Below are 14,868 nucleotides of genomic sequence, written 5' to 3' on the forward strand. Positions count from 1 at the left end.
GCTCCATGCTATCTGAGAAATCTATATACAGTGATACTAATTCTTTTGAAGCTCTTTTCTGGAGATTAATTCCAGTGAAGATAGACTGACTGCTGGAATTAGGTCTCATACTAGGTAGGGTGCTTCTGGCTGACAGTTGTCCCATGTGAAGACAGTCAACAGATGAACACAAAAATAAACTAATAGAAAATAATGAATGTTTTTGTGATTTTGGGAGGTGGTGGAAGTTCCTAATGTGAGAAGAATAGGAAGTATGTTACTGTACATTTGCAAATCTAAAATTGCATATTTAATTTTCATTTAACTAGCTTTTGTATTGAAAGGGAGTCATGTCATATCGAGTGGCATTTTGGTAAAACAAGGTCATTTGAGAAGTTTCTTGGTGACCAAGTACTTGTGCTATCCTGCTGTTCTTGTATAGCTGTTCTTGGGGGAAGAAGTTTGTGGTATTAAAAATCTTTGTTAGAGCCTAGAGGAGTCAATCAGGATGCAAGTTCTCATAAAGCAGAAAAAGCTGGAAATAAACAAGTTTCAAAACCAGAGGACATAAAAGGTGGATATTGCAAGTTGTTTCTGGTTATTTCTAAAGTCTGAGAATGTTTTTGCTGCAGTGTACAGTGTTCTTCAGATTGTACGGGGATTTATGTTGAATAATAAAAAGTTCAGACCTTGGTTGTAAAGCAAGACTGAAACTGAGTGAAACTGCTGTTGTCTCCTTGGTTCTCCCTTTCATATAGACATTTCAGAAGTCTTAGAGGAGCGGATTGTTTAGTACGTTAAAATACTGTGGACAACAGAATAGGAATATCCACGGATGAATCAAAGCTCGTAAATGTTCTTCAGCATTGTTATGACTTTCATTTGTTCTCCATTTTCTCTGTTTTATTAGCAATCTAGAAATGGAGGAAACTTTCCATAATAATTCAATTTACACCCTGTCATGGGTTTGAAATACTAATTCATTCTACAGAGAATCAAGCATATTCTACTCCTGCAGGTTTTTGGCAGAATGCAGGTTTTTTTGTGTGCAATACATTTTTTGTGACACAAACAGTATAGCTTTACACAGTTTTATGGAAGCACATTTAAGCATAAATACGTAAATAATACTGCCAACACACTGAAAAAGTTGCTTGGGAAGAAGGGATCTGTGACACTGATTTCTTTTTAGCCATAATGTGCCTTCAGGTACCTTTTTAGTGCCATCAGTGGCAAACAAGAATATGGGTTGATGTCTTTTTTTTTTTCCCTTATGCAACTTTTTTAAAAATGAGTGGGCAGCTGTCTTTAGTAGATTCATATTTCTCATATTAAATTAAACACTTTATTAACTATAAACATTGCTAGAAGAATATTTACCAGATCGAAAATAAAAATGATTTTCAAGCAGGGTCTTTTATTTCTTAGAAGCCTTTCTCTGTCTTTGAGTGGAGATCGATAAAGTTGTTACGTCACAATACTTTTTAAGGGGGGCAGAAAAATCTGGCATAACACAAGAAGAGCAGTTCTTGTAGTTGTTGAGTTCCTGTTCTTCATTATCTCCTTGTGCTGTCCTGGATTTAATTTGGCAGCTTTAAAAGTTCTTCATCTGTTTACTATCACAAAAACCCACCCACATGCAAAAGTCCCCAAATCTCAGAAAAGTTATGGATGTTAAAAAAATAAATAATCAGGGTACTCCTACCATGTAATAAAAAAATACAAAAACAACAATCACCACCTTGGAATAGCTGCAGTGTTTGCCAAGTGTGCCAAATCATGAGATGTTTTTATGATGAGGATCAATGTCAGATTACGGAAAGAATGATACACACAAGCTGATTTCACTTATAACTTGCGAATGTTGCTTTATTAACTCAGCTCCTACTTCAGAGGGTCATTATTTTATTTTCCCATCACTCTTAAAATGTAAATTGTGTGGTTCATTTTGGCTATTATTATAAAACCTGACTGGCCACATTGAAGTGCCTTTTTTAATGTCACATTTCTTTTCCTTTTTTTTTTTTTTTCTTAATAGATGACAACTAATCTTCCTCCTCCCAGTTTCTGTTACATTCTTACTGTTCAGTCTGGTGAAATACATGTGGAAGTGGATGAGGAAGAGCAGATTTCTAATTTGTACCAGCCACCAGCTGTTCATGGTCTAAAGGAAATTCTTCAGGTAGGCTGCTTTAAAAGTCTGATGACAAATGCTTTGTACCACTGAATTTCTGCTTGTCTCACTCACTGTTTTTGTACCATTATTTTCAGATCGGTGGTTGTAATCAACGTTATAGCTTTTGGGCACGAGTGCTATACCTGAGGCTGCAGGTAATCTTTTCACTTAGTGAAGAAATCAACATAAAATCAACTTAATGATGTGTGAAAGGCCAGCATTTATCTTGTTTAGGGGAAAGAAAAGCTTCCTGTATCATCTTCAAGAGTTATTTGTGCAGAATTATCACCAGGTCTAAAATGCTTGTGAATGGGTAAGAAGAACTGCATTTTACTGCAGTTGAAGCTGCATGGTTTGAATCCCGTTTGCTCTAGAAGCTGAACTATACTTGAATAACTTGCTCTCTAGCTAGAGATAATGTTTCACTGTACTAAGGAAGCTTACAGAAAGTTAATTGAGACTTGCAATGAAAATCAATGTACTGTCCATAGATACATAGCAAGAAGTTCCCAGTCAGCAGAATGGGGATAGAATTGAACAGATGACGGTTATATAAAAAATCAGTTTTGCTCTCTGCATGCAAGTGGGTGGACTATTTTTGTTGACTTCAATAGAAGCCCCTCAGGCAAATTTGGCTTTTATGGTCCAGCTAGTAGAAAGGAGGAACTCTTAGGTAAATACATCTGCCATCCATACTGTGTTGGAAAGCTTATAATTATGTTTTATTTATTTGTTTCTGAATGATGCTACAATTTTCTTTCAAAGTGTTGCTAACTCCCTCAGTAGTTAAAGGAATTTTTTGTTGCTGATTTATTTATTTTTTCCTGGCGACTGGATCCTCAGTACAGCCAGCCCTGAATTCTGGTGGAGAATAATTTGCAATTGTCCATCAGCTCCACAAGAAACAAGTGTGAATCAAAGCATATGGACCAAAGACAAAGAAATTCCAGAACGGCCAGCAAAATAGCTGGGGATGCTTCCCACCAGCGTGAGACATAAATTTAGTTTGGTCTTGTCCTCTTGCTTCAAAAGCCAATGTGTTGTGATTTGATTTTGGGGCGGGCAGTACTTTTAGCTCCTGTGATGAGGGGTATCTTGTCACTCAGCCGTGTTTTCTCTGCTGAGCACATGCGGAGTATTTACCAACATGACAGCAAACCATTTGCAAAGTTGGGAAATTATGTCTACCTTGATAGGACCTTCAGGCTGCTAACAGAAAGATGGGCACGTACGTGTGGACTTCTGTTTCCAAGCAGCCTGTTCAATTTAAATAAATAATTACAGACTGGTGGTATCCTACCCAAGCATTTTTATATTTAGGTACATCTACCTATGTCTGAGACACCAGGGCTCATCAATATTCTTGTGTAGAATCACTTCATCACTCCACTAGAGGGAAGATGAAGTATGCAGGAACAGTTGTGACTTTGAAGAGTGGAAGCTTATCTAACACGAAAAAAAGTCTGTAATTTCTTCTTGCTACAAGGCGGTTTACTGGCTATTTTTCATTTAGTGAACAGTAAGCACTAGATGTTCATGAGTGAATATGACTGCTCATGATTTTTTTGAAAGTAATACTGGAAAAGCAATAGCAATCTCCTTTTTTCTGTAATACTGCTGGGTAACACTTCTAGATCACTGCTCTAGAAACATAAAAAGCATTTACCTGCTGTTAGTGTATCACTTCCCTAATCCTTCCAGAAGAAGGTCGAGAACAGCAGCTTGTTTACTGCAGTTACCTTCGCCAAGAGGATTTATCCTTCATGTGCAAAATCATCAAGTTATAATATGTGAGCTAGGGACTACAATTTGGTTTGTTTAGCAGGTCTGTTATTATTAGGTAATCTGCTACAGGAGTTAAGTCAAAAGTACTTCAAAATTTATTCTAAGTAGCAAGAGTATTCTGAGATGCTTCGTTTGTGTGAAGGAGGAATGGAAATACACTTTTATTATTACTCAGAATCTGTGCTGTGGTACAGAAGGAATATGAGGAAATATATTCCATCTGTGGTTAAGGAGCTGTCCTTCCTTATAACTCAATCCTGCTGCTATTTGTCTGTTGTGTCCTTTCTGTTCAGAACAAATTGTCACACACAGCAAGATGATGATTTTATACTAACTTGTGATTTTTTGCTGTTATTATTATTTACTTTTTGGATGACTCTTCTGAAAGCCAGCTTTTAACGTGTTAGGAATTCTCATGGGACAGCTGCAAAAAATCTTTCTTTTGAAGATATTTTAATGGTATCTATACGGAGAAGGTACTCAAATGCATACAGTTATTAGGAAAAGAAAAAATGTAAATGCGATTGCCAGCATATATTAAGGCAGGACCATAATATACGAGTTACAAGTTTTACCAGCCATTATTTCTAATTACTGCATTTGTTCTAAGAGCTGCTAGCATGAACAAAAAGTTAATTTTAGCCTGGTTAACACTTCCAGGGTTTGAACACAACTGAAGATAAAAAGTTGGGGTTCTTGTTGCATTACCTTGTGCTAGAGAAATGCAACTTTGAGAATAAAATACTTCTGTGATATGTCTCTCCAATCATTGTAGTATTTAAATTTCATTTGAATGTTTTAAGTATGATTTTTTAAGCAACAGACTAATTAAATAGTAACAAAGCCTTTTTTTTAAATTAAGAAAGTAATTTAATTTCAGTTAAATATTTTAAAATATTAGAATCTTCAAAATTAGGAGTTGTTTGGACTGGTAAATATGCAATATACTCAAGTTATTAAACTTGTTTTTCCTAAAGTATGGGAAAATTCACATGCGTGTAAATATAAACTTCATGTTAAAAAAAAAAAAAAAAAAACACAAGGAAGAAGAAGAAAAGAACAGATCGTCAAATTGTCTGGTTTTGTTAGAGATCCTGGACTAAACACTGATGTCTGCATCATGTCTATGCAATCTGTCTTGCTCATCATCCCAGTGTGAAAATTAAAATATATATATATAATTATAAATAGTGTAAAATTATGAATTAGTAATAACTGTTTTCAGATATGAAGTCTGACATAAAATTTAATTATTTTTTTGTTGTGACATCACTAATTTTGATATACCATAATTTAGTTGCACCAGAGTATTTTCATACCTGTCATAGTCAGAAAACTTACATTGTCATTGTGGATTCTTGTGTTTCTTAATTATAAGATTATCTACTTAATTACAAGTTATCTACTTTTCTACTTTCACGTATCATTCAAATATTTGGAGATGTATTTATTCAACAAGAAATAAAACTTGCAGCTTTGTAACTGCAGTACCTATCCACTGCAAGGAGTGGAGGTTTTGAGAATCAGATAACACTGCATGGAAAATTTGCTGAATAATAGTAGTGGTAGTGTTAGCCTTTCTTTTTTTCCAGGGGAAATATTATGCAAGACTTTGTTCATAAAAACAGTCAATTAACTTTTCATAAAATATATTTTTAGATCCAAGTGAGTAAGACATGATAGATGATAGTGGTAGAGCCAAGCTCTCAGTGGGTCAATCTTGTAAAGTTAATTTAAGGTAGAGATGTTACTCCATATCTGCATTAAGGAGTAATGAGGAATTCCAATAAAACTTTAATTCATTTTTGTGTACGGGCCCTAGGAATAGTAATGTGTCAGTTTTATTGGTTGCTTAAAGATGAAGATGTTACTTTAGTCTTTCCTTCTTCTAAAAGTTAACGACTACATTCCAATTTAGGTTTTTGTTGTTGTTGTTGTTTTTTAATCGTAGACAAAGCACAGTATTCCTACAAACCAAAGAGAGATTTTGTTGTTTGTGACTGACTTCACATTGCAAGATGTAGCTCACACAATTCCAAAAGTTGTTGCTGTGTCAGTTGCTGCATCATGCGTTCTCAGTACGGAAATCGTAGAAGCTCTCAGTGCTGCCTCACGACTCATCTTCTTCAAGGATGCCCTGTGGGGAAATGGTAAGCTTTACATGTGGTTTTGAAGCAGTTGGAATTGAACTGAACTAACATCCTAATCTATAACACTATGTAATATGTGGCCTACAGAAACTTTCACTCTCAATTGAAGATGAAATGTTACAAGTTTGGGATGAGAAGTTTGAATGGGGTTGTAATTAGAAATTTTCTGTGAGATTTCTCTTTTGTATTTTTGGTTATATCTCCTATGAAACTGAGAAATGAAATTATCCTACGGTGTGTTCACCAATATTTCTGTCAGTCTTCTTTCATGACTGTTGAATCTAAAGACCAGTATCAATCAAATCTGCTAGCTGACAGAAGACTCAGAAATAGTAAGCAACTTGGTTTCATTTGTTTTGGTATTCTTGCAGAGACTTGTTTTATTGAGCTTACTACTCTAAAAGGAGTAAGACAATGAATCTAGAGACTTGCATGTTCCTAGACACAGAACTTTTCCTAACTACCATAAAGCATCTCAGCTGTGAGAGCCCTTCCCACCATACAGGTTCTGTGAAGTAGTTCACTCTACATTCATTTTTAGTTGCTCATAAAAACGAGGCTCGCCCATCATTCTGTGTGGTGCATCTGTGTGGGGAGGTATAATTCACATCTCTTGCCTTCTCTCACTTCCAAGATGCAAGTGGATGGGAAGTACCACACTGTGTAAATGGCCGTGTGTCCTGTTGCTGCATCTGCTTACTGGTCTGTTTTCCCTTGCTAGCTAAGGTTGTACTGGTTTCATGCAAACTGAGCCACGCACCTCTGCTTTGGAGAGTAAAGTATTGCGTGCATCTGCTCTTTGTAATCTTTAAAACAAAGTAAGACCACCTTGAGGGGTGTCCAAGCTTATTACTGGGGGAAGAGACAATAACTTTGAGTTTCCAGTGTGGTACAATGCAGTCTGCATGGGATTTGATTCTCTTTTGCCATGTTAGATTTTTTTTTAAATCTTTTCCCTGGGAGTCACGAAGTGTAACAAGAGCATGCTGCATGTATCACTGAAAGCAAAATATTTTGTCATTGAGAAAACCTGATGGAGTCTGTCCATCTGTTTAGTAGCTGGCAGAGATCGTTGTCTTTATTGGCCATGACAATTATCATGGTCACCTTTTTCCCTGTTACTGTACTGAGATGAAATGTCTTTGTTGGCAGGTAGGATTATTTGTGTTGAACGTACTGTTCTCTTATTACAAAAGCCTCTTTTGTGCTCGGCTGCCGGTGCTGACCTCAGTGAGCTGCCTGGCCCTGTCAAACTCGATGAGCTGGATTCTGCCACACAGGCCAATTCCATTTGTGCTGTGAGAGGTTCGTATGGCCTTTTTTGAAATGAATGTGGTTAATTATTCGTGTTCACTTTAATCTTTCAGGTCCTGGTATTGATTTCTTGCATAAACAGGGTGCAGGAATAAAAAAGTACAGTATTGCTGTAGATCATTGGGATATGTAAGTTCTTATGCTTCTTCCTGGGCTCCATTTGTCTTTTGCTGGCCAAGCTCTGCCTGGCTACTGATCCCACCCACAATAAAGGTTTGATGCACGGCCCGGTTTATTATATTCCTTCCTTCACCATCTTCTTTCAGGAGCCTTCTGTTCACACCAGCCTTGTTGGTATTGGCAACAGTAAGGTATACCAATATTTTTCAGGCAGGTGGAGAAGATTATGTCAGCCAGACTCTGAGCAGTAGGGGTTACTGTCTGAGTTCCCTGGAGCTCTGCTGCAATGGGGCAATTTAATATTTCACCATAGTCACCTAGCTTAACTTGGCCAATATTTGCTCACCAGCCACTTTGGATCATTGCTGTGTCTAATACTTTAGTCCTACCGCTAACCATGCAGAAACATTTCTTACAGTGTAATTTCTAATATTTCCTAATAGTGCAGAAAGATTTCATACAATATATTTTATAACACTTTGTCCAGTCAGGTTCTTAAGCCCCCCCCAAATGCATAGTGCCTATAGGGAAAAGTCCTTAAAAGCCAGGTACTTTCAGCTTTTAAAAACAGTCTTCTCTCTTAATTTAACTCTTATGATTCCAGTAGCCCTTGTAGAAAATTCTTGATACTGTTTTACATTTACACGTCGAAGTATTCACCTGAACGTTTGAAAGAGGCTTGAAATAATAGCAAATAATGATTACAAATGAATCCTTCCAGCTATAAAGCAGTACACTGAAAAGTCAAATTTAAGCTACTGAAAGCTATTACTAAACATACCTTCTCTTAGAGTACATCCACAGGTTAGTGATGCCTCTGTGATTGATATATGATCGCCTTGCAGTGACAGTCTTGAACTCTGCATAATGAGAAACAAGCACAACTACAAGCACTGTAAGCCTCAGTCGTTATGTATGTCCATCTCCCATTGATACTGTGAGTTACCTGAAGGATATTTCTGTCATTGAGTAGGAAATACTTTTTGGCCTTTTCTTTAACCTCTGCAGTAGTTATGCTAAGAGTTACCACTTCTCTGCTCTTGTTTATTGTAACTAGGTAGGGGAAGTGCCTGTCTGCTTTTGACCCATTGACAGTTTGTACATAAAGCAAAATTTGAGTCCTTTCTTTTTTTCAGTAGAGCAAAGAAAATACACCTTTGTGATCCTGTACGCAAACAAGTACTTTACTTACTTGGAGTAAATCATGTTACCTGGCCAGCCCCAGTACACTTACATAAGAGGTGTCATGCTTTCCCCGATTTTTTATTACAGATGTAAGAATGACAACAGGAGAAATTAATCCCACAGTCTTGTCTTGCTTAATATGAAATTTGCCTGGGGTAGCTGTTACCAGTATGTTCCCACAGCTTTGTACCAATGTAGAGTGTAACGTATCTTTATGTCTATGCTAGCTATATATAGGTTATAACCTCACTTTTTTGTGTAACTAAAATTATTTAATAACATTTAAGATATATATATGCTGTTTTGGAATTTGTTTAGCTACTGCCTACAAACAGTATTAGCACTGTTTTGTTGGTGGGAACATAGTGATGGAGTAATCCATAGAAGAAAAATTAACTTCTCCAAAATTCACTCACCACCAATCTCTCACCTAGAGAAAAACTCACAGAAATGTTAATCTGGCTTTCAGTGAGAAGCAAGATTACTTTGTTAATTGTTTTTCTTTGTGCCCTTCTTTCACTTGCCATACTTGTAGTCACCTACGTGTTCTGTATGTAGGCTTCCTCTCACCTAATGCTCAAAGGGGCTGCAAAGGCTTCCTCTACCCCTCCTTGAAGCATTGCCCCTCCCTGCTCTTTTGCCCTCATTGCTGCTCCTCCTGGCTCTCAGGAGGTTGGCAGTGTCCCTTCTCAGCCTTCACTAGCAAAACTTCCTGGTGATCAGTGGAATATCCCCTGCTGCAAACTGTCTGTATTTGTGTCAGTGTTCTGCTCAGTGAAGTCTCCCAGTCACACTTGGTCAAATCCTCCCTTCCCCACCAGAAAGGGCAACGCTGTAATCCAAACAGAGCCGCCGAGCCTGTCAGAAGTCTTTCTTTCAGGGAGGTCTGATCATACCAGCTCTGGGATGCAGTATGTTGCTGGTCAGCAGACGAGTGAGAACCTGGGATTGCTTCCTCCTGGAAACTTTGTTCTTCTTTCAAAGATGAGTCTGTGTTTCTCACCTGTGAGCTCAGGGTTAATAATTTGTTTTCTCATCACTATTCATTGCAAAGTAATTTCTAACCTCTTTTTGCTGTATTGTAGGAGTCAGGATCACCCTAAATGTTGGCAGTTCATACTGCACAGAACTACTTCTCCTCCTAACCATACTTATGAGCAAATTCTACTTAGTTCATACCACATATGTTGTGCGGGAATATTACATGATTAATGATGTTTGCCTAGTGTATGATTCACATCCAGTGATTGAATTTTGACACTGCATGTTTTCATATTTAAGCCCTTACTCAGTTTTTTTTTTTTTTTCAGTTTCCCTTTTAACAGCCTGAACAAAATGGAGTAAATCATGTTACCTCGCTCTCTCTTTTGGGTTGAAATTTTTCCCTTCCTATCTATTAATCAGGGTAACTGATTGGCAAAAAATAATAATATCTATATTCATTTTTCAAACATTTCAACCAGAGTGTTACTTTAATCCTCCTTTGCATTCCTCACTCGAGACCTGTTTTTCCAGGTGTTGTCCTGATTGAGCTATTGTCAGTCTCTCCTTAATGATGTCAGCCACAGCCCAGAAAAATAGAGTAGAGGTAAAAAACTAATTTTGGCTATGTGCATTTCCATTAAAAAAAAAAAAAAGGATCTCGGGAGAATATCCAAAATGTTTGTGAAAGTCAAGCAAAATCTGAAGTCTTGACAAAGATGTGCAACCGTTCAGCTGCTTAAACTTGAGCGATCACTGTGCATGCAGGATGCAAAAGGCTGTCACTGGATTATTAGATCTGTTGCTGTTTGGAGTTGTGTTTGTTCTGACTTCAGTGATCTCTGGTGGTTTCATGAGGGAATTCTGTTTTCATCAAAATAAACCTCTCCCGTAGACCTAATCTCAGAATGATCCTGGTTCATCTTCAGATGTAATTCTGTTACTTGTGCACTGGCATTCCACAGTTGCAGTATAGCACAATACTGGGGGAAAAATTAAAAGGCTTAGAGAGAAACAGATCAGTTAGAAAAAGGTTTTTGTTTTTAATCAAAATAGTGACTTTTTTATAAAAAAAGAAAACATAGCCAGCAAAATTGTAGTTTTTTTCTTTTCCATGAGCAAAGAAAACATGCCTCTGTTGTGGCAGGAATCATTTACCTTGCAAATGCCAATAGAAACTCACAGGTTATAACAGGAACTGGAGAATCAAAATTATTTTTGTTACATCCCAAGGGGTTAAATACACAGAATTGCAGTGTAATCCACGGGAGGGGCGGAGAAAGAGAGAGAGAGAGAGAGAGATTGGGTTATAAATGTAGTAGTTGAGAAGTAGGTTTCCTGATCTTCAGACTTGCTGTCCTTTGAATTCCCGGAGGAAAATACGGTTTTGTTGTTTACATGTAGCTCCCTCCTTTCTGACAATCCTTGTCTCTGACAATCCTTGTCTCAGGAGAGTCAGGAAAGCTGAAGATTAAGACCCTGTTTCACAGACAGTGTGAATGCTCCCTAGTCTCCAAGGGCTTATTTCATTGAACATATTACATAACTGCAAGGTTCTTGCTCAAAAGGAGCTGGAATTTTTAGTCCTTGCAACTTTTGTACCGGACTGAGAGTTTGTTTTATGGTAAATTTGTTCTTAGAGCTGATCCACTACGTATAGTTCAAAATACTTCAAGTATTTTCTCCATAAACAATGCTAATTATTTCAGCATACCATTACCATAAGGCATAATACGGTCTTTAAAAGTCTTTACTGGCTTCTCATAAAACTCAGAATGTTTTTCTTGCCAAAAGAATCAAAGCCCCTTATAACAGTCCTAAGTGTCTTTGGCATTCCCTTCTTAGGCACACACTTAAACCGGTGGGCAAGATCTAATCTCTCTTAAATTAGTATAAATGAAGAATAACTCTATAGGTAATGGAATTTAACCTGCATCGTTGTCTTTGAAAGTGATTGTGTCTTCTAATTGGTTTGTGTTTCCTAAATATTGATATCAAACAATCTGGCCTGATGATTTTTCTAGCTCCTTATTGCCAAGGACAGATTGCAGGACTAATGAGACCAAAACAAGCAAACAAACAAAACAAGCAAACAAAACAGAAAAGCAATAAAACCCCCAAACAGAACAAATGAGCCTGTTTGGAAAGTTAATCTTCAAATATCCACCTTTTGATATTTTTAAAATGCCATGCTGTCGTTTCTTGGTGGATGGATGTAGGAGAAGGGAATGAGACTGCTGGAGAAGCTGAGGCTTGCTCTGACCCCAAGAAAGGAAGAGTCTCATTCTTGAGATGAGAATATAAAAGGGTCAAACATGACCCTTTTTTTGTGTGTGCCTGTGTTTGCTAGGTTGCATTTAGTATTTTAAAAGGATTTCATTTTCTGTAGGTACCATTGTCGGAGTTAACGAGAGCACTGCCTTCTCCTGGCCTACGTGTGACAGATGTGGCAATGGAAAGTTGGAACTGTATCCTCGGGACAGGTGAGAGTCAGGGTGCTCCTTGGGATTCCAGGTGTTCTGCAGATGTAGCCATAACAGCACTAGGTGATGCAATAATTCCTGCAGGCACAGACTGCACTTTGTTCCTTCCTAGAACTAAGACGTAGTATTTTTATTGCTGATGAACTGATAAAGCCAGCAAGGTTAGATTAATTTATTAAGAACGGTACAAGAAGATATGAAATGGTTTGAATTTGCAGTCACCGTGTTTTTCCAAGCTAATTTTTTGCTTAAAAAAGGTTTCATACCCCTCTGCATTGTAATAGTAGTAGTTTTAATGAACACACCACATAAATCACAGGCCTGGCTTTAAGCTCCTTGAAAAGTAGCTTCTTGTGTACCAACATTCTTCTACCCAACGTTGTTGCCCTGCATACCACTAATTCACCTCAGTTTTGTGCCGCACTGTGATCTGAGCTGTATTTTACATAAATGGAAAATGCAGACCAGTTAGAGCATAAAAAGAAGGAAAGGGGGTTCTTCTTGTTGGAAAAGCTTACAAACAGCATAAGGAGAAGCAGGGTGATTTCAATCCTATTGACACATACACCATTTTCCTAAATAGGAGAAGTTTTACTGCATATGGTCTGTTACGTATAACCTCAGGGGGGAAAGCTGAAAATATAGCAACATAATTATTGTCCTATATTACACTATCATGCAGAAAACAAGGAGGTATGTCTGTACACATAGTAGTGTTGTTTGTGATTTTATTTTAGTATATTCTCAAGAACACTTTTGCTTTGTTTGGAGAACAATGTAGCATCAGCACTTATTTAAGATCGTATTCCAACAAGCCCTTATGGCTGTGCTTAATTTTCTGCACATGGCCTAAGTGTGTGCTGTAAATGTTGAGTGTCTGCTGAATGAGGGCCTAAATCAACAAGTCCTTTAGGCCAAATCTATACCTTTTTTTTTCCCCTGTCACCATAACTTTTAGAAGGTTATGAGATTAATATTTGATTGCATTGTCTATAAATTGCAACCTCCCCCCCATGTTGCTGAAAGTTATAAAAAGAAGATCCTTTTGCTAGAAGAGTTTAGGTCCTCCAAGAAAGTCACTCAGGTCCACCAACAGAGGAGAGCAATTCGCTGTTATCAGCTGAATCTCTGAACCAGGCTTTTCTACTACAAGTCTACTACCAGCAAAGCAGTTAGAGAATACGCAAGTTGTTTTTTGTTTGTGTTTTGATTTTGTGATTGATAACTTTTCCGTTCTCTGTGTTTTTCCATCATTATTTGCATGCTTCAGAGGATTGCTGTATTGCAACCAGTGCTCCGAAGTTGTTGTTTCACCAGTTTTGAAAATGCAGTTGGAAGTCTTCTTGAGTTGTCCATCCCGATCTCAAAGTACAGTAAAAGTAAAGGTATGGCACGAAATGAGCTTCCATGTATTGAGTATAATGAGGCTAGATACGTAGACACATAGCTACTCTAAATTACACTTTTATAAACAGCTCTGTTACAAGAAAAAAAAAAAAAAAAAAAGAAGAAGATGTAAGAGTACCCCATAATTTTACCTGGTGCTAGGCTTGTGTTTCGTTGGACTGAGAATCCAATTCCCAGGCCTTGTTCAAGTAACACAGTCACTGAGTTCACCCCAGGGTTTCCAAAATGTCAAATGCATCAGGTCCAACTGAAGGGCTTTGCTGGGTTGGTCCCTTGGGAAACTTTCAGGATCCCATCCTGAACATCGTTTGTCTCACCTCTCCTCTTATTTTTTTGTCTGGAGAAACAAAACCATGCTATTGAAATCATTAATCTTTGTTTAATGTGACTGTTTGAATCTGCAAACACAGTGTCTTCCTATAGGTAAGATTTTTGTCATGAACAAAACCTGTTAATTTTCCTGTTCCAGCTGCTGCAAAGAACAATCTCTTCTCTCCTGAAGTCTGCTGCCAGTGAGGATGGGGTACGTATAATAGGTGTTGATGAAAGAGAGTTTAACTGCGTAACTTACTATAGAGGCAGAGTCCAGGAGGTGCTGTGAAATGGGCGAGAAGGTATTGGTGCCACAGAAATGGCAGGGTCGTCTGACAACCCCTCACACTGGGCTCTTGCCAACACATGGTCAGGTCAGGCACGACTTTGGCAGGATCCTGAAAACCTCCGAGGATGGAGACTCCACCACCTTTCCAGGCAGCTCTTTTCAGATCCACAAGAGGAGCTATAGGAGATTTCACTGGAAATACAGATTTTTTCTCATGTGCAGCCTGGGACTGAGTGGATTTGAAGCGTGTTAGTGTGCTCCCAGCAGAGAAGAGGGGTGCCACTGACAGGATGTACAGACAGCATTAGCTCAGACACGGATCTGCAGAGCTATCTGCAAACAGCAGTGTGTCCAGACGTTCAGAGCCAGTATGGGCAGTGCTAGGCTTTACTCCGTTTTCTGGCTGAAAATCCAAAGGCAGCAAGGACGTGGTCCAAGCATGCTACTTTTCCCGGCTTCTAAACCCTATAAAGCACAACCGCTTTCTAACAGCACAAGTATGAAATTACTGGCCGGCAGTAATACTAGAAAAAAGAAATGCAAAATGCATGCAAAGTAATGCTTTGCAATTGGGATCTGTATACACGAAATGCACGGGGCTCCATGGACTAAAGTACAGTTTATGTAATCGCGAAGTAGTTACTCCTCCAGTCGGAGCTATCAGCAGGGCCCTGACATTTGGCACAG

General features: G+C 38.1%; 1 protein-coding gene across 5 annotated transcripts in view; it reads left to right on the plus strand.

Annotated features, from left to right (window-relative positions):
* Window positions 1–14,868, plus strand: part of SPIDR (scaffold protein involved in DNA repair) — a 202,200-nt gene that overhangs the window by 184,108 nt on the left and 3,224 nt on the right. For 2 of the 5 annotated variants that reach the window (XM_027452105.3, XM_072034680.1), the window contains 7 exons: window positions 2,018–2,161; window positions 2,251–2,310; window positions 5,892–6,090; window positions 7,243–7,395; window positions 12,080–12,173; window positions 13,444–13,558; window positions 14,050–14,103. In XM_027452105.3, coding sequence (XP_027307906.3) covers window positions 2,018–2,161; window positions 2,251–2,310; window positions 5,892–6,090; window positions 7,243–7,395; window positions 12,080–12,173; window positions 13,444–13,558; window positions 14,050–14,103 — 819 coding nt within the window. Of the gene's footprint in view, window positions 1–2,017; window positions 2,162–2,250; window positions 2,311–5,891; window positions 6,091–7,242; window positions 7,396–10,224; window positions 10,298–12,079; window positions 12,174–13,443; window positions 13,559–14,049; window positions 14,104–14,868 lie in introns of those variants that run through there. The other 3 variants (XM_072034679.1, XM_072034681.1, XR_011807529.1) reach the window with 3 other exon arrangements.

This window comes from Anas platyrhynchos, chromosome 2 (assembly GCF_047663525.1).
Source record: "Anas platyrhynchos isolate ZD024472 breed Pekin duck chromosome 2, IASCAAS_PekinDuck_T2T, whole genome shotgun sequence".
In the NCBI taxonomy this organism is placed as follows: domain Eukaryota; kingdom Metazoa; phylum Chordata; class Aves; order Anseriformes; family Anatidae; genus Anas; species Anas platyrhynchos.